This window comes from Anoplopoma fimbria, chromosome 2, assembly GCF_027596085.1.
Source record: "Anoplopoma fimbria isolate UVic2021 breed Golden Eagle Sablefish chromosome 2, Afim_UVic_2022, whole genome shotgun sequence".
Classification (NCBI taxonomy): domain Eukaryota; kingdom Metazoa; phylum Chordata; class Actinopteri; order Perciformes; family Anoplopomatidae; genus Anoplopoma; species Anoplopoma fimbria.
Genome location: NC_072450.1, coordinates 2,330,876 through 2,349,770, shown reverse-complemented (window position 1 = coordinate 2,349,770; position 18,895 = coordinate 2,330,876). Strand labels below are relative to the sequence as shown.

The window sequence follows — 18,895 nt, the reverse complement described above, 5'->3', positions numbered from 1 at the left end:
CTTATTATCAATATATCTAGGAAAGGCATACATCTTCTGGATGCCCTTGGTCTCTTGTTTGTGGTTATACAGTTTCATCTGCCTGTTATTATCCTAGAGGTCCCAGCAGGTCTTTCTATACAGGGACGTCAAGTTTCCAAAAATGGTCCCATTATGTGAAATAGAATACAACTGAGCTCCACAAGAGTCTCAGCTTTCCAGTCAAACCTAATTCATTCAATTCAAGACTGCTTAAGGACCCCAATGTGCAGAAATGTTCAAACACACCAAATTTAGAAAACTAGAAAGTTACACATTTATATGCATGCAAAAAAACTGCTTGGTTTTTGCCCCAAACTGCATTGGATTCTCATAAAGTAGGTTTGTCTGTAAAGGAGAGACTTGTGGGTAACCATAAAACCCATTTCCATTCAGATATCTTGAGGTGAAAGGTCAAGGGAACCTTACGAAAATGACCCTGCATTATTGCCCTGCATGATTCAGCTTCTACAAGCTAGCATGACGTGGTTGGCATCAATGGATTCATTAGGTTGTGTAGTTTCATATGATACCAGAATATTCACTAGCTTTAAGACTGAGCCTTCTACAGCCTCTTAAAAACAGTAATGTTGGCTGCAATTGCCGGCAATCCTGCAGGGATCCTGACAAACTCATTTAATCTGATGAATCACTTTATTCAAATTGAGAGTTTAGGATTTTTTGTTTTGTTCAAAAACCTCAGAAGAGGTAAAAAAAAAAAGAAAAGGTATCCAATGGCCTGACTATATGTGATGTGAATAGAGGGTCTCGTAATGACGAACCCAAAGAAAATCATCCCATTACATTACATTACATTACATTACATTACAGTCATTTAGCAGACGCTTTTATCCAAAGCGACTTACAGGAAGTGTATTCAACATAGGTATTCAAGAGAACTACTAGTCACCAGAAGTCATAAGTGCATCTCCTTTCTTAAACAAGCATCTTAAAGCATAAACCAGAGCAAAAGTACAGAAACAAACTCATACGAATACAATAAGTGCAGCGAACTGATACAAATACAATAAGTGCTACGAGGAAGGCTCAGGGTAGTACTTCTTGAAGAGGTGAGGTTAAAGATGGGCAGCGACTCTGCTGTCCTGAGGTCAGTGGGGAGTTCATTCCTCCACTGAGGGGCCAGGACAGAAAGAAGCTGTGACCGGGTGGATCGGCCGCAGGGACCTCTGAGCGACGGGGCAACCAGTCGCCCCGAGGCAGCAGAGAGGAGTGGTCGGGCGGGGGTGTAGGGCTTGACCAAGGCCTGGAGATAGGAAGGAGCTGTTCCTTTCACTGCCCTGTAGGCTAGCACCAGAGTCTGTAACTGGATGCTCTTACAGGGAGCCAGTGTAGAGAACGGAGAAGGGAAGTTGTGTGGGAGAACTTGGGGCGATTGAACACCTAGGATCGGCCTGTCAGGTAGGATGCAAACAGGGAGAGTGCAGAGCCTGAGACGCCCATCCCCTCGAGGGTGGAGAGGAGGATCTGGTGGTTCACCGTGTCAAACGCCGCTGACAGGTCCAGGAGAATCAGGACAGAGGAGAGAGAGTTCGCTCTCGCGGCGTGAAGCGACCGTCTCTGACGAGTGACCCACCTTGAACCCGGACTGGTGGGGGTCCCCAACTGCAGTTCCCCCTCATCTCTACACAGATTTCTTGTTAATTGTTTTGGTTTACAAAAATCACAGCTCTTCTCCCGTCAACAATATTTCCAGAGAGAAAGCTCAGATGAACTCACTGAACTTTACACTACCTAACAAGCACCAAACTAGCAGACACATTTAGAGACAAGCTGGTGAAGAAAATGCAGCATTTATCAAACCAAAGCTAAAAAGAAAGTGGATATTGAATTTTCTCAGGTGGATCGGAACACAACTCGAAATAAGAAACCTAAATATATCCTATCTGATAATGTTTCAGAGATGTTCTTCCTGATACTGTAGATGATTTGGTCCACATACTTGCAAATATCACGCGCTGCAAACATGATCTTAGCGAAGCCACGAGTGTCATGATACACAACGTTTCCATATTCTTATTTGAGTCCGTTAGAGAGCAGATAAGTAGTGATGTTTCTCTGTATGTGTGCGATGAAACCGATGTTAATAGTGTATTTTAATTATTCCGCAATCAGCACTTTGTTGTACTTTGCTGTACTTTGTTGTACTTGCTTCATATTGTCAAGCAACACAATAAGAAGATATTCTAAAAGCAATTAAATGATCATTATCATAAATAAAGCAAGTGTATAATTGAAATTTATTCCACGGAAGCAACAAGCCCTCTTTGTTAAACACTACAATTAAGCACAACATCATCCTATCGTCTGTATTTGTTATATTCATAAATAATTCTGTTCAGCTCAAAAGGAGAAAAGAGGAATCAACAGAACTTACGAACACAAAGGTTTCCACTTTCATAGAAGCCTGGGCAGCACTGAGAGCGGCGCCTGTACATCGTCCTCACGCCTCGTCTGTACGCCGTCTTGTAGCTGATTCTGTAAACAACACACACACACAAACACACAAAGTTGATGTATCTGTGATATCTTCTTTAGGCTTTCTTTCCATTAAAATAATACAACTGCATTTACTAAAAAGTTAGTGTTCTGGTGCTGCATAATAGAAACAAACTTAAACTTGTGAAGAGGTTGCAGTGTTGACGTCTATGTATTGTGTTGCAGAGATATCTTCAGGAGTTAGCATGCTAACCAGTTCGCCGTGTCCCGTCCTGCCTTGTAATACCGCTTGTGACCTGGAGAGGCGATAGTGAGTCACTGTATCATCCAGTCTATCCTCAGTCCAACACGAGAAGATGAAGAAATGGAGCCTCCCCGAGGGCTTGTCAAACACGTTGAAGGTTTGTTTATTGTATCGTATCGCCAAAACTACGTGTGAAGATTATAAGATAGCAGTTTTTGAAGCCTCAAATTCAGCGATTTGGCCATCTTGGCTTTTTTGCAACCAGTGAACAGGAAGCTACCATATTTGGACTGAGGAGGAGTGACGTAGAGACGCCGTATATGTCTCATAATTTACTAAATGAACATCATGCTGTATTGAAGAAGACTTGAAACTAGAGATTGAGACCATAAACTCATGTTTACAATGTTTACTGAGGGAATAAATCAAGAGAGAAGTAGAGTCATTTTCTCATAGACTTCTATACAACCAGAGGAGTCGCCCCCTGGTGGACAGTAGAGAGAATGCAGCTTTAAGACACTTCAGCATTGGCTTCACTCGGCAGAATGGGAGGTTGCCGACTAGTTGCTGTATTAAGTTTTTTCATTGTATGGACCCGGCAGATGGGGTGTCTCTTTGTTTGGAGCAGGTTGGCCAGATGTTACACATTTGCACCTTTAAATGTTTTAAGGGAGTTTCTCTCATTCACTCAAGGACGCCCGATGTTGTCTGACATTTCAGCTTAAGATCAATTACTCAGCTCTTATAGCTGGAGGAGCTAAACCGGTGGCTATAAAGCTTAATGTGGTCATTAAAGCCGACACGCCGACGGTCGCTCATCAAAACGGCCGCATCACAGGGAGCTGAACTGCCGTCGTTGGGAAGTAGACTTCAGTGAATGACGGCCGCCGAGCTCCAGAAACAGAAGAACGAACAGATCAGGATTTACAGCGTTTGGCAGATAAGATGTGAACAGACTGGATGATGTCTCTGAGATAAAGGAGGAGATAAAACGGTCAAAACCACATGAAACTCTTTCTCACTGTTTCTAAATGTAGCATGTTGATGTTTATGCATGATTCTTGCACTTTTTTGGTTGTTCCCACATGGTTGAATGCACTGGAATCTGCTTTGGATAAAATAATCAGCTGAATAAACATTACCAGAAACCAGTCAGTCCCAGTTCAGAGTTGGTTAGAGCATCTTACTCAGTGATCTGCAGTCTTTGTTCACTTTTCACCACGGGTGTTACACATCTCAGTCTTATAAATTAAAACCACGGGTATGATGACGCCCTCTGGACGTCACTGATGACCTCTGACCTTTTTTTAATAACTCACAGCGGTGAGTGTGATAGCTGTCTGGAGTAATGAATGGAATAAATGGTGTCCAGCGGTTCAAAGGAGAGCGGCGGCAGCGTGAGCACAAAGGAAATCATCATAATCCAGAGTAGATGGTTTAGAGGATTGAATGATGGTTTCTCTGTATTGAAAAGAGAAACAAGCTCTGTCCAGGTTTCAGAAGCAAATTTGAATTTATGAGTTTTTGAACGAGGTGATACAAAGAATAAATGTTGCCTTTGTAGAGAGAACAATGGAGAGAAAAAGTCAAATGAAAAGGCAGAGCGAGCTACAGGTCCCATTCTGTCAGTATGAATGTGTTTTATCACCACCAACTGTTTAAAGATGCTATTCATTTCACTGTAACGCCGTCTATCAGCGCTGATCTTTGTGAATTGGACTGTTTTTCCAACTGGGTCCATTTGCATAGAAAGGTTAACAATTTGGCGCCAAATGTCTGCTGCATATTACCTACCAAGTGCAAATAGAACAGCAGCACTCAGATGCTGTTTGATTTTTCCATTTGCAGGTGCTTTAAGAATGACACGGTTTCTTCTGTTCTGTACGTGGAGGGTCAGCTGACGCAAAACGTTGCACAATCCCAAAGTGAATTTGCCAGAGAGTGAGAATCTGCCACATTTCTTTGTTTGTATCACATTAAATTGAATATATTTGAATTTTGAACTGTTTTTCAGATTATTTTGAGCGATTTGAAGGAGTCAATTTGGTAATTTTTCTAAATTTCATGACATTTTATGGACTAATAGTCTAAGGATAGTGAGAGTTGCTGTCTGAGGTCCATACCTGTGTCTGGTGCATTTGAACCAGTTGAGGATGTCGGTGCAGCGGGTGTAGTAGACCTGGTCAAAGGGATGAGCGTAGGACTCCTGCACAGTCACTGCATAGCTGGATATGATAGAAACACAAAAACAGATTAACAGAGAACATAACAGTCCTGATCTCAGATTTGTCATAAAATGAATGAAGCTTCAAGTCTTTACTGAGATCTAAAAGTCATTATAGTGGACTTTCTCAAAAGTCAAACATCACAGAGGTCAATAACGTTTCCTTTTAAAACGAATTATTGATCCGAGGATGGACAGCGAGGATGGACAGCGAGGACACGACGCGTCCTTGTGGAGCGATGTTTTAATTCTGAAAAGATGTTTAAAGGTCATCGATTCTTTCGTAGCTTCTTTAACAGCTTTATTTTTATTTTCCTAAAAGCCTCAAACTTTCATCATTTTAAGGGGATTTCCTGACAGAACATAAACTTTTTGTTTCTATTATTTGTCTGTCCTGATTTCGTTTTCCAAGAAGTGCAAACTGTAAAAGTCATCGGAGGTAATATCCATTTCCACATTTCCCCCTGATTACGCTGAGAGATTATTGATCACAGCACATGCACTCTGTGTTGCTCTCATCAGAAATGACATTGTGCTTTAACTCAGTGCAGCTCTGAGTGGTGAGACCACTCAAGTAGTCACATTACCGTCGCTGTGGATTTACGGCCCTCACAACGTCCCCAGGAGTAAACCGTTCTCCCTTTTTTTTTGGCTTTTGATTATTGGCTAACCCTCAAGTCCTGATTTGTGGTGGAGGAAGTCCATTAGTTCACCGCTGCGGTTTTTTTTGAGCGCCGTTATTTCACTTTGAATATTGGAGAAGGAGACTGAATTGAGGGGTAAACGGACCTCTCCCAGTGGCTGCACACGTTGGGGTCATCGGGGTTGAGGGCCGACGCCAGAGAGACGAAGCCCAGCAGGGTGAGCCACAGCAGGGCTTTGGGGGAGACCCCACCGGCCCCCATCGTCCTCCTCCCTCCGGCCTGTGAGAGAAGAACAAGATTTCACTTTTACAAGGATGATGTGTGCAGAAAAAGAGAGATACGAGGAAAATAGAATAACTGTTGAAAGAGTGATGACTAACTCTGAGCATAAAGGCTCCAGGAAAAAACGGAAAAAACATTTATTTGCAATCTTCCAGAAATAATGGAAACATAGAAAGAAAACTTTCAGGATGACCTCACAGACTAAACGGTGTGTCGGTGCTGCCCTTCAAACAGTCCATTTTAATCAATAACTGCACCTGAGCCCATTGTACTTGGTGGAGAGTAACCAAGTACATTTGAGGTACTCCGCTTCATTCATCTGACAGATATAGTCAACAGTTATCTTGAGACTTTAATACATAAAGAAACATACGTTAAACCGATGCAATATTAATGATTGAACCAGTGGTATCGGAGATTTGTGGAGCTTGTGATCAAAGTTTGGATCCCATTCATGACCTGTTTTCACCCCCAACTCTGAAATGTTGACCAAAACATGAATATTCATCTGTTGTATTGCTCAACAACAACACCTATGTTCATTTTTCCATACTGAAGCATTGGAAATGAATAAAGTGAGACTTTTCTCAATATCTAACTTTTAAATGACCTCTCATTTCATCACACAACCAGCATCCAATGAAATCTGAGACCTGAACCAGCGATGCTGACACATTAAAGTGGTTCTTTTGGGGAAAGCTTCCTCTTTAAGCATCGGCACGGGACGGACTCCTCAAAGTACACTAAAAAACAAGGTGATGTCTTTGATAACTTTGTGTCTTTTCATTTAAAATCCTTTTTTTGTTCACTTTAATTTGCTGTCATCTCATGGATTTCTCTTTAACAACCCTTAACTTGCATGAAAACTTGAATAAAAGTGAATGTTTCAACTCTATTGTGCAATTTGTTTCTTAACAAAAAGGTTTAGCATGTTAAAAGAAACAGAATCTCCACAAATGTTAAATCCGTGGTTTGGAACATGTTTGCAGCATTTTAATGCTGCTGGAGCCAATTTAAACTGTTGTATATGACTAAGGCAGTGTGTGTAAACCAGTATGGAAGGAAAAAATGTAATTACTGTAATTCACCAGGGTGGCAGAGAATGAATTTATATATCAATGTAATAAACTAATGAAATAAAATTATTACTAGCTGCAATTTAAAAAAAACCCTCAGCAGGCGATGTCACTGCCGGTGGGCAACGTCCTCATACAAAAAGCAACAGGGAAAGCAACGCAACTACGCTGTAAATTGGAGATTTCCTAAAAATGTGAACGGTCCGATTCACATGAAATGAAACTTCTGCTCTGGAGGAGAACCACTGTAATTTTCTGCACGGGTAAAAGGGAGGGCGCCTGAATGCACCTCAGGAAAAATACAAATAGAGCTCTGTAAAAGTTGAAATCTCTGGTACTTTATGCAAAAAATAAAATAGTGGGGGGGCCACGAATGCACCACTGAGAATGCCAATCATCAAACGCATGACTCTGCAAGCAACAGCTCAATGTGGGGCTGAGCGTCTGACACAAGCAATCTGGTTTCCACGGAAATCACTCGCTGCTTTACATAAAAGGTTAGATGCAACAGTAAAGGCAGTGGAGGGGAAATATCACTCTTTACTAAAGTCATTTTTTTAATATTTTCCTTCAAATTGGAAAAAAAATATCAGTGCAAAAGCATTTTTTTTTTTTTGCTTCCTAGATTTTATTATTGATATCATGTATCAGTGTGTTTATAGCTCTGGTGCTAGGGGAAATTTTAAAGGAATGCAGATGGAAATTTCTGAGAAAAATATATTACCAGGATAGGAGGAGCATCTACATCTAGAATGTTTTGTGGGCGACATGACAGTGACGTACGACTCGACAGCGGACCGGTTCCAGATGCCATCGGGCCATCGGGCCATTTTGAGGCCCAAAACACTGACAGCCTCCGGAGGAAAATCACGATGATGATGAATAAAAACCCCCATGAGTGACAGAGGTGGTTCGGAGCCAAATTCTCCCGCCCACACTGACCCGTAAAGGAGTGACATTGTGAAGTTGACATTGTGATGTTGGTGATCTGGTGGAGAGTTCTCATTAGAGGGGATGTGAGAGAGAGGCCATGAGGAAACACTGAGCAGTCAGACATTGTGGGTGCCTCAGTGCAGACGGGCTGCAGACGGGTGTGATTAAGGTGAAGCAGTGAATCAGCACTGAATCGATGGGGACGATGAGTCAGGTTTGACGTGAACGGCTGAATCGCTGACGGCTGACGATGATAATGATGATGAAGTAAAACGAGAGAAACAGCAGAGTCAAGTTCGGTCGAGGATAAAATATAGTTCTCAAAGTTATATTTTTCATTTATGAAGACATTTTATTATTTACTGCCAACATAACGTCCAGAATTCAAAAGGAACAATGCTTTAAAATCCCTCAACAAATTCCAGAATAATAAGAGGAATGTCCTAATAAATTAGAGAAAAATACTCAAACCAAGAAGAACGTTTAGAGATACATTTTAAAATTAACTAATTTAAGTAAAGAGAATGAGTCTGCAGGTGAGGAACCAAAAATGTCACCTGGAGACACAAAAAGCAGCTTTATTTAATTCATTTATTTGATCTTTATTTAATCAAGCAGTATTCTCTTTGACATACCTACACAATAACCAAGTTAAAAACTGAATAAACACAAAAACAACAACAAGCGTTAAATACATGCAGAAACCAGACTGATGTGGCTGCACTATGTTGATAACTGAACGATGACTCTGGCATTGATAATTAGAAAGTAAGTTGAGATGTTTCAGACGGTAGTTTCACAAAGCTGAAATCATTCCTGTTAAAAGCTTATGTTAGGAATGTGAGCTGAGTCGGGAGAAGCTGAGGGGAATGTTACCTTGAGCAGTGCTAAGTGTGATGAATGGTGATCTGTTGAGAAACTGAACTCTATCCCAAGAAGAAGATCCCCAGTGGACGGAGACGTCGGGGCCGGACCTCAGGAAGTCTGAGTACAACACAGAGAGGAATAAATGAATTATCAGGACACCAGACTTTACTGTAATGGACCAAACTCTAGATTTATTTACTTAACCCCTTTTTTTTTGCTCCTGTCACATTTTTCTCTCTGTGGACTTGATGTTCACTTTAATATAAAAGTCCTGCTCCTCTAGCAAAACATGACAATCATGACTAGAAGTGGAGGGAACTCAACATGTCTTTAGTGCAAAATAACAGTTATGAAGACATGAATCCAAAAAATAAAAGCAAAAACAAGTTGAATTTCTGTGATAATTTAGTTTTAAAAAATTGGAAAACAATGGAATCTATATATACAACATGTTTACAAGTGTTGCCAATGTATGAAAAGAATGGAGGCTCCATATTGAACTATTCACATATTTACAACCTTACATACACCTTACTCTGCTCTGTGTTCAGCAGCAGTTTATTTATTGTCTCATGACTGTTGGTCTCAGATTAATCAGTCATGGCTTCAGAATTGAAGTATTTTTACAGAATATGTTTAAAGCAAAAGGTTTATTCGGGGCAAGATTCTACATGAATAGAATGTAGAATAATTTTCTTTTATGAAATATCACAATTTTTGTTCTTCGTTTTTGTTGCTTTTTCTGATGGAAGCGTTCATCACACATGATGTGTTCAAGGACTGTCGGAAAGATGAAACTCTAACAATAACAAATTTTTTTTTACAGCTTTTTTACAGCATGATTTTAATTCCGCCTGCAGGTTTTGGGATTCGGAGGGTTAAATAAAGATAAAACATGACAATTAACTTTGGTCTTTGCTGTTATTTGAAAACCTGCAAATAAATAAAACAATATGTATAGGGAGAAGTTAAAATGGACTTTGGGCAAATACATTTCTGAAGTAAAGAAAAGCATTAACATTTGCAGATTATAGTTTCCCCCAAATGTTCCACTGCACAACGTCTTAATCATCACCTTCTAGTTAAATACACCGGAGGACGACAAAACTGCAGAGAATTCACTTTCCTCACATTCATCCACTTCAGCACATTCAGGTAGAAGCTTCCATCTGATATTCCTCAGGATTACCTGAGAGATAATTCAGAGGTATCAAACGTTCAGTCAGCACTGCTTTTACCTGAGCTCTGCCATATTTTATCACTTCAGCGTTCAGCTCGTGTTAACGTACGTCTCTGTTCTGTGTTCGTTGGCGTGCTGTTTCTCATAAGCAGCAACTCACGGCGACAGAAAAATCAATAAAAACACAGTTATTGTTAGTCAGTACATTATTTCTGCGGGCCTGATGAATGTCTCGGCGTCGGGGGGGTTTAAAGCGTGGAGCTGTCAGACAGTGAGCTTAGACAGCGCTCGCCAAGACACTGGTTTTATGAGTTTGTGGTGGAAGAGGATATGATGTATAATGCAGCGCTGGTGGAAAACAAAGATGTTCTCTTGAGCTGGAATAACCCTTTTAAAATGAAATAATCAGATCAGTGCTCTCAGATTGTACTAAACGGCCATTTCTTAGAGAAGAGTCATCCTTTGTGGGCTTAGAGAAGATTTATCTCAGAGATTTATCTAATTTAGATAATCTGCTTCTTGGACAGGAATCCTACTGAAACTACCCGTTAAAAACTCCATCATCGGATGAGCTCACCTACAAATTTGATCTCATAAATGCCTCGTTAACTAATTAAATCATTTCTGTATTACAGTATGGTGTTTTTTAAGACTGATCTTCACAGGAATGAAGAATAAGAACTCTCACTATATTATATATTAACATCTGATACGTACTTACATAGACCTACTCATGTGTTTTGTAAAGAATATAGTAGATATATAGTTTTAAAGACCTGTTTACCCTATTGATTTATCAATAAACTTTCCTTGTCTGTTGATGAAATGTATGTTCTGTGTTGCACTTTCAGACTGGAGATGAATTTATAAACATTGGCAGTGGAAGAAGTATTCAGACCCTTTACTTCAGTAAAAGTAGTAATACAAAATTGTAAAAAATACTCCAACTCAAGTAAAAGTCTTGCACCAAAAAGTAAAAATATATATATAAGTATTACCGTCAAAATGTCCTTAAAAGTAGTTCAAGTAAAGTATTGTTTAGTCAGTAAGCAATGTACAACAATGCATCATATTCTATATAAAATGATGTTTTCTAGCGTCGATGTCCTGTGAGAACCACGTATCTCTAAAAAAGAAAAGAACAGCATGTTTTCAGCTTTTTCCGGCTGATCAAAGAGGTGCAATATATGAAAATCATAGCATTAATATAGCAGAAAACAACTATTGTCTATGTGAAGACATAGTGGAGTAATGTCCACCTTTGATAATACGTTTGGCCGTAGTTGGCCCTGTTAGCTGTCTCCATGTTGAGAGGCAAAAGAATGCTCGTAACCCCGTACGTTGCACTTTAGGAAGTAGGAAGATTTTCTGAACACAAACACTTCATCCTTCAGTTTATCACAAACACAAAGTACAACATGTACCTCAGAGATGAAGTACAGTAAAAAGTACAAAATTTACATTTGAAATGTAGTGACGAAGACGTATAAAGTTGAAGAAAATGGCACCATTCAAAAAAAGTACTAGTATCTTGAACTTCTACTAGTGTACAATACTTCATTTATGGTTGAAGTGCTGTTTCTATTAGACCGCCATGTATTTGTGTTTGAGAGACGATTTATGGATTGCTATTCTGACACAAGGTCATATGTAGAGATTAGCAGGAAGCTTGTATTTTTCTTTTGATCTATAAGATAAGATAATCCTTTATTAGTCCCGCAGCGGGGAAATTTGCAATATAGTAGATATTTAAAACATAATAGAAAGGTTCTGTTGCAAATCCTTAAAGGGAAGAATTCAAACTGGATCCAGTTGCCAACATTTGGTAGTGAGTCATTATTTGCCACATACGGCTCTAGATGGTTGAATTGGTGCCTGAAGATATTTCTATTTTTTTGTTTTACAAGCTTTCAGCGTCCGTGAGCCTGTTCTTCTGTCACTGTGGTCATCGGGATGTCCGGCTGAAGACGCAGCTTAATAATGATCATAATGATGGAGCCTGATATGCTGCTGTGAAATACTGACTTTACAGAAATACATTTTGTACTGTTTTCCAGTTCTGTGCGTCCCAAAAACTCAGTCTGTTATCTGTCAGACTTCATTATACTGATTTAGTGCAACAAAAAAAAACCTATTATAATAGAAATAAAAACCCACCTCAATCCAAATAGGAGTGTTTCTCAACCTTTGCAAACTTGAACAAAAATATGTCCTCTTGACTTTTTATTGATTAGTTAATATTTAACTCTGTGGGGATCTTGTGCTTTTATTCTTTATAGATCAACGGTCCCAATGTTAAAGCAGGAAAAAAAATCAAGATGGTTCTAAAAGAGCTCTGTATAGTTCAGCCTTTATCGAAGCAGGAAACACAAAACCAGGTATTTGATGGAAGTAATGAATAAAATAATGTCCCAGCAGATAGAGAGGAGAAAATGAAAACATGGCAAATAGACAAATAGGTCCAACATGGTTTTAATTAGAGTTGTTCCCATATGGGGAATCAGCAAAGCCAATATCAAACCAATAACACACCAATGGTTGGCCCAATCTATGCACCGTTAATAAATGGATCCAATAGACCAAATGTCTGCTTCAGGTTTCTATAAAACTATTGTTAGTAACACCCCAACACATGTCCACTCACTACTCATCATCTCCAACAGAAACCGCAATTTATGCTCTAGAAATTTCATCAACATGGCAATAACAGTCTGCTCCGCCTTCGGCCGTTTCTCCAGTTTGCGACTGGAATGAGTTGCAAGCGAAACTCAAACTCCTCACCCTCATTCCGTTACCCTCCTCTGATAACTGCACATGCTTCCTTATTTGCTTCTTGAGGAACACGTATTTTTTTATACATTATAAGTTTTGTATGAGATTGTGTGAGATGTATCTATATTGCCTCTTGTTGCTGCCTTTTTTGGCCAGGTTGTCACTGTAAATGAGAACGAGTGAACAAATGACTTATCTGGTTAAATAAAGGTCAAACAATAGTGAGTGAAAACATGTTTTTGTGCTACCAAAGACCAGTACGGCTCTTTAATATGTGACTCAAAGCCTCATTGACCTGCAGCTTCCCCTGTGGCCAATACTGACAGCAGAAAGAGACCAGTCCATCTCCTCAGTGGTCTCAGAGGACTCTTTGGTAATCTAAACTCAGAAATGACGGCAAAGCAGCACACTTAACTGCAGCTGAGACGGGTCAGAGGGTTACTCCTGGAAAAAACACCATCAAATGCATCTTTATCTGTGTTAAATGATTCTTAATTTGAGCTTAAATGGGTCAACATGCCTCAGCGATATAAGAAAGATGCTTTCAGCAACAACAGATTTAATAATTAATCAAATGGTTCATCAAAGAAATATCACACTACCTTCAGATCCTCAAACACATTTCATAAATCATGGGAACTGTCAAAGTATCGCACTGTTACAGAGCATTTCTCACAACAGATGATGACCGTCGGCAAAGAGAGACAAACTGATGACTTGTTTTTAGAAAACAGTGGTGAAACGGACCCGGATCCCCCTTATGGATTAATAACACAGTTTAACGTTAACCATCACAGTGTAAATAAAGTTTTACTGACGATCGTTATCCTCCAATATTCAGTAAAACATGAGATCAGGACTTCATTTATGCTTCTCTAGTCTCTGATCTCTGATGATGTTACACTGTAAACAACCAACCTGTGTTTAAACCAACTAACTAGAATAAATCCAGTAGTTTGAAGATGTTTTCACATTAACATAAAATAGATATTAGAGATGAGTTATGATGTTTAACTTCCTAACACTAGCTCTAAGATTATAATACATCATTAAAACTAATAATGAATAGATTTGTATATACACATTTGAATTGTGTGTTTTTATGAAGAAAAACACTATAAATTACTATAACAAAGTGAAAGTATAACATTTAGTATATTTGATGGTTTACTGAAAAATAAATCCTCATAGACCAGCTGCTATAATCAAACAACACATGGATCTCTCTCTCTCTCTCTCTCTCTCTCTGTCTCTCTCTCTCTCTCTCTCTCTCTCTCTCTGCTCAGGTCTTTAAGATCTACGCTCAATGCACCAATCTGTGAAATCACCCTAATCCGTCCATTCCACCCTTCATCCCGCCGTGATCAATGGTCACCTATGGGCAGATGGGAGCTGAGGGTGGAGGGGCGGTATTGATGGTCATGGAGCTCGATCAATACATTGATCACTTTAGTCCCTTCTACCTTTAAGACGCACTACTGTAATCGATTGAAGGGGGGGGGGTTGCATTTCATCGCAGATGGTTTTCAAATATTAGCTTCTATTAAACTTGCAAAGCAGGCTCAATAAACAGCGCAGAGATCTCTGCAGGTCACAATAACTACAAAGGGAGGTTTTATCAGAATAATAATACATACATAATAAGCCTCTGCTGCTTCTGTAATGTGCCAAGTGACTCAAAGGATGAGTGTGGTCATCTATATTTTTATGTCAACAAATCCCCCCTTGGCATTAAATATTATGTAGCACCATAAGTCACGTTATTGGCCTCTTTTTTAAGCGTGGTTGTATGAGGAACTTATCCATAGTCAATCAGTGTAATACCTAAAGTAGAAACAGAGAGCAAAGCAAATACTGCTGTGGACGGGGGGGCAGAGTCAAAACATATTTTAGACATATCAGTTTAAGTCTTCGCTATGCTATATATATATTATATTATATATATATTTTACCGACAGTTGAGCTGAAGTGAAAGTGAAACTTATCGATGCTGTTTTTGTAGAAAGAGTCTATTGGCTTTGAAGCATGGATGGATAAAGAGAACTTGAGCATGCTCAGTAGCGTTTCTTTGTCCCCGCCTCCCAGCCCTCGGTCCAGCCTCGTTCTCCTTCACATGAACGTAGGAAGGAAATATATTTGGCTATTAATGCATTTAAGTGTTTTTTCTGGGAACAGAACAAGCCACCTCGTCCTTCTCCAGCACAACACAAGAATGGAGGTTGAGGACAGCGGGAGAAAGGCTGGCTCTACTCAGGGGAACGTTTAAACGAGGTGAATTCATATTTTTGTGCGGCAGCGAGTTCAGTTGAACGGGACCTTCTGGGAATCGGTGAATTGTGAGCACAATCGTGGGCTGAGGAACACAACACAGAGGGGTTTTTATTTGTCATGTCATTTCAAAACATCATCAAACGCTCCATCCCACCTTCTTAAGAATCAGAGAAAGAGCAGAGTAACTCACATCCTGACAGCAGGAGGACGAGGAGGAGGAGGAGGAGGAGGAGGAGGAGGAGGGAGCCTATTTACTCTGAAGTGCTCCCATTCTTTAAGGTTGCGCATGACATGATTGGTGATTCATACGCTGAAATCTTGTTTTTTGGACAGCCATTAGTTGTTGACAACAGTTTATGAGAAGAAGAGTGTGAAAGATGACATCGCCGCTGCTCGGTGAAGTCAGCGGCGGAGCTTCTGAAGCTTTTTTTTAGGCTGCCTTCAGTGTAGAACATCATTCCTCATCCTACATTGAAATAGCTGCAGCTGCAAGAATCTCTTGAATGTCAAGAGACAAGTTATCCTGCTAATAAAGCAGCAGGGGGTCTGTGTTTTGGGAATAGATTCAGCTGTAAGTGAAGAGATTGTGCTGTTTTGTCGTAGATCATGTTAACATGGGTGATGGATGCTTTTCACTCGCCCGCCTCTCTGTCCTGCAAGGCAGAAGTGCTTCCTCAGCTCTCTCTTGCACACTGTGTTCTCCCTAAAAAGCCATTACTACGTTTGTCCTTGATACCAAGAGGGAGCTGCAAAGCAGGGAAAGAAGCTGGGGGTTTTCCAGAGGCTAATCATACATTGAGTTCAAGTGAAATGGCCCCGGGAGCCCAAAGACATTAATACAGACTACGAGGATGTGAGGCTAGGTGGGCCGGTCTAGAAAGTCTTTAATGTTGCATCTACAAATCACTGAGCTGAATCTGTCCCTTGTGGTAAAACCTCCATGAAGCAACCCGGTCAGCAAGAGACAGCAGTTTTTCTGATTCTTCACAAAAGTTGCAAACTTCACTTTCTCTAACAACTTTTGCTATTAAAGCTAGCGTAGGCAATTATCTTAGAAGCTTTTCTTGTTATATATTGTTGAAATTCTCTTTAGATCCCAACCGCAATCAATAAATGCCCGTGGTGTTACGGACTGTCGGTTCGGGACGCATGTGAAACCGGAATAATTACACAGTTTAACGTTAACCATCAAAGTGTGAAATAAAGTTTTACCAACAATCGTTGTTATATATATACTCAGTAAGAATATTTGATCAGGACATCAACAATTATGCGTTCGCTGATAAAGTTACATCGTGAATAACAAATTAATACTAATGACGATATTTTTTTTATCAACACAAATACAATCTTTTGTTTCCTAATCATTTGAATTTTGTGTTTTTATGCAAATAACAACTATAGATAATTATAACAAAGTAAAAGGATAACGTTGAGAGTTTTTGATGGTTTACTGACTTCAGAGCAGTTCAAATGTTTTTCGGGATAGATGGGAAAAAAAGATCTGGAGCCTTGTAGACCAGCTGCTACAACAATAAAAAACAATAAAAAACAATAAAAAACGATCCGTACTTGCAAATATGGATCATCGATGATCGGTATCGGTGGCAAATAAGCGTGATCAGGGATCTCTAAAAGTTACATTTGCTGACTTTATTATTCAGTGCTGATCCGATCCATGACACCGATCCAAACCGTGAGTTTAAAGATCCGTTGCTCATAATTAATAATCCATCATTTTTGGATGTTGCAGGGCCAATACAAGGCCGTCCAATCATTTCATTCAATCTGCATAGATTGATTAGGCGGCCGACCTGCCCGTCTACTAGAGGTGTGAATCTTCACGAGTTGGTTTGTCTACAATTCACCTGTCAACGATTCAAATGCACAACCATGTGCATCTCAATGTATCCCAATATTCTATATTGTTGCACATGGCTACTTTTTCATCAATTAATACAAGCAGTCAGTAAATCTAAACACCTTTTTTACAAGAAATTGCTTTCAAAAATCTGTCTTTATATAACAGACTGTAATATAAAGAGCTGCATCTTTTCAATACCTGGTATCTGTGAGCCATCTTTGTACATAATCATTTGAAAACAAAAGATGAATCGTTCTGCAGCGCATTAAAAAAAAGTCAAGGTAAGACAAAGTCAAAAGGTTTGAGCTGTCCATGACATGTATGTCACATTTTTCATCATCAAAGGAATTATTTATGTATAGCATTAAATAGACCCGTGTTACCTTGAATTGTTGAAGACTGCTTTGATTTTCTCACATAACTCTGTGGTGAGTGGAGAATAAAAAAAGTCTTGATGGATTGGAGTTAATGGGGCCGCGTTAAAACAACAGCAAAACAAAACAAAAGATCTGTTTTTGAACTCTCTCACAACTTGTGCAGATTAAGTCTTAATTATCCTGTTGTACGCTCACTACTTCACAAACACTTCAGTCAGACGGGGGTGTAATATGATATATTGCAACCTCGAAACTACTTTTCAAAGTTAGTTTTGAGCCCTGTATCTATCCAAAGTTTTCATAAATAGCACAAATTGAAGAATCGATTTCATTATTTTACATCGGCCTTCTCCGTCACAAAGCACAAAAGCAAATTTAACCTAAAATCTGAATCCCTGCCAACACCCCAGATCTATTCACTATGATTAGAAAAAAGAATCCCCACGGTAATTGACCTGTTTTCCCAGATGACATATTGGGCGTGCTCAGTATGATATATTACTACAAATCTCCAATCTCCCCAAGTATCTCGCAGCGATAATATACAAACTAGTACACGTCCTGCAAATGAAAGAAAGATCAATGTACAATACGGCGTAATGAGTACAAGCTGTATAATGACCGGCTGCTCACTTTCCCCTTTGAACGCGTACGCCTGTGTACGGTCTGCAGAGTATAAATACTTCATGTGGCCCGAGTCTCACACATGGGCGCCCCAGATTCTGATTCTTCTTCTCCTTCTGGTTCAGTGGACTGAACAAGGTGACGGGGGGACAACACAGTTACCGACGTGGTCCACTGGGTTCTATGTAAACCACCTTTTTCTCGATCCCAAAACACTGTTATGACATGCAAAACTGAATCAAAGTGATGAAATCTCAGCATGCAAGACAGCTCGACTATTCTGATGTTACTGTATTTAAATTCTCAGACTTGAAAAGGCGTTTAGTGCGGCTCACAGAGAAGAAGAAGGTGACGGCAATCAAGGTCTGCGAGAGCAAACAGCTGATGCAAACTCTCGACATCCCAGCAAGAACTTTCTTTTCTCCAGAGAGCGCGGCGGTGTCAGCAGCGTAATATATGAGTGAAGCCTGTCAGGGAAGCCGAGCCGCTGTGTGAGGCACTACTCACTCTGGGTAATTTGTCAGGCCGGGCGGGTCCACCACTCCACCCACCTTTGCATTGATTAGAAGCTCTAAGTATGATGCTGATTCAGCACTGAGCTCTAAAGGGTTCAATCAGGAATGTATCGCAGCGTATGGATTTTATGTACACTTACATAGTTAGTTCTGGAACTGTTTGACTCTGAATGAATATACGCCTTTAGAAACTTTCTTAGACCGATCACGACCATCTGTCGTCACAGTTATTACCAGGTGAACTTATAAACGATGCAGGCAGCTCTGAGCAAATCATCACAAAAACCTGCATACAGACAATGTGATGTTGGTTCCGTAGTGTTTAAAATTGTACATGTAAGCTAGAGGGCTGTACAATTAATCGCAATAAACTAATGATTAATTCCTCAAAGGATCTGTTAAATGGCATCAATTCTGCCATATATTTACATTAGCAGGAAGACATGTTGCATCAAATGACAGGCTCCCAATTCCTCCCCAGGCTTAACAAACAGTTTGAGTAACACCATGTCAAACACTGAGCAGGCGTCTAATGAGTTAGAGACAG

General features: G+C 39.9%; 1 protein-coding gene across 1 annotated transcript in view; it reads right to left on the bottom strand.

The window, feature by feature from the left end:
- LOC129100618 (multiple epidermal growth factor-like domains protein 11) overlaps positions 1–5,848 on the bottom strand; it is a 90,509-nt gene extending 84,661 nt beyond the window's left edge. Inside the window, 3 exon segments of the mRNA XM_054610070.1 lie at positions 2,414–2,514; positions 4,843–4,944; positions 5,733–5,848. Coding sequence (XP_054466045.1) covers positions 2,414–2,514; positions 4,843–4,944; positions 5,733–5,848 — 319 coding nt within the window.
- Between the last annotated feature and the right edge of the window lie 13,047 nt (positions 5,849–18,895).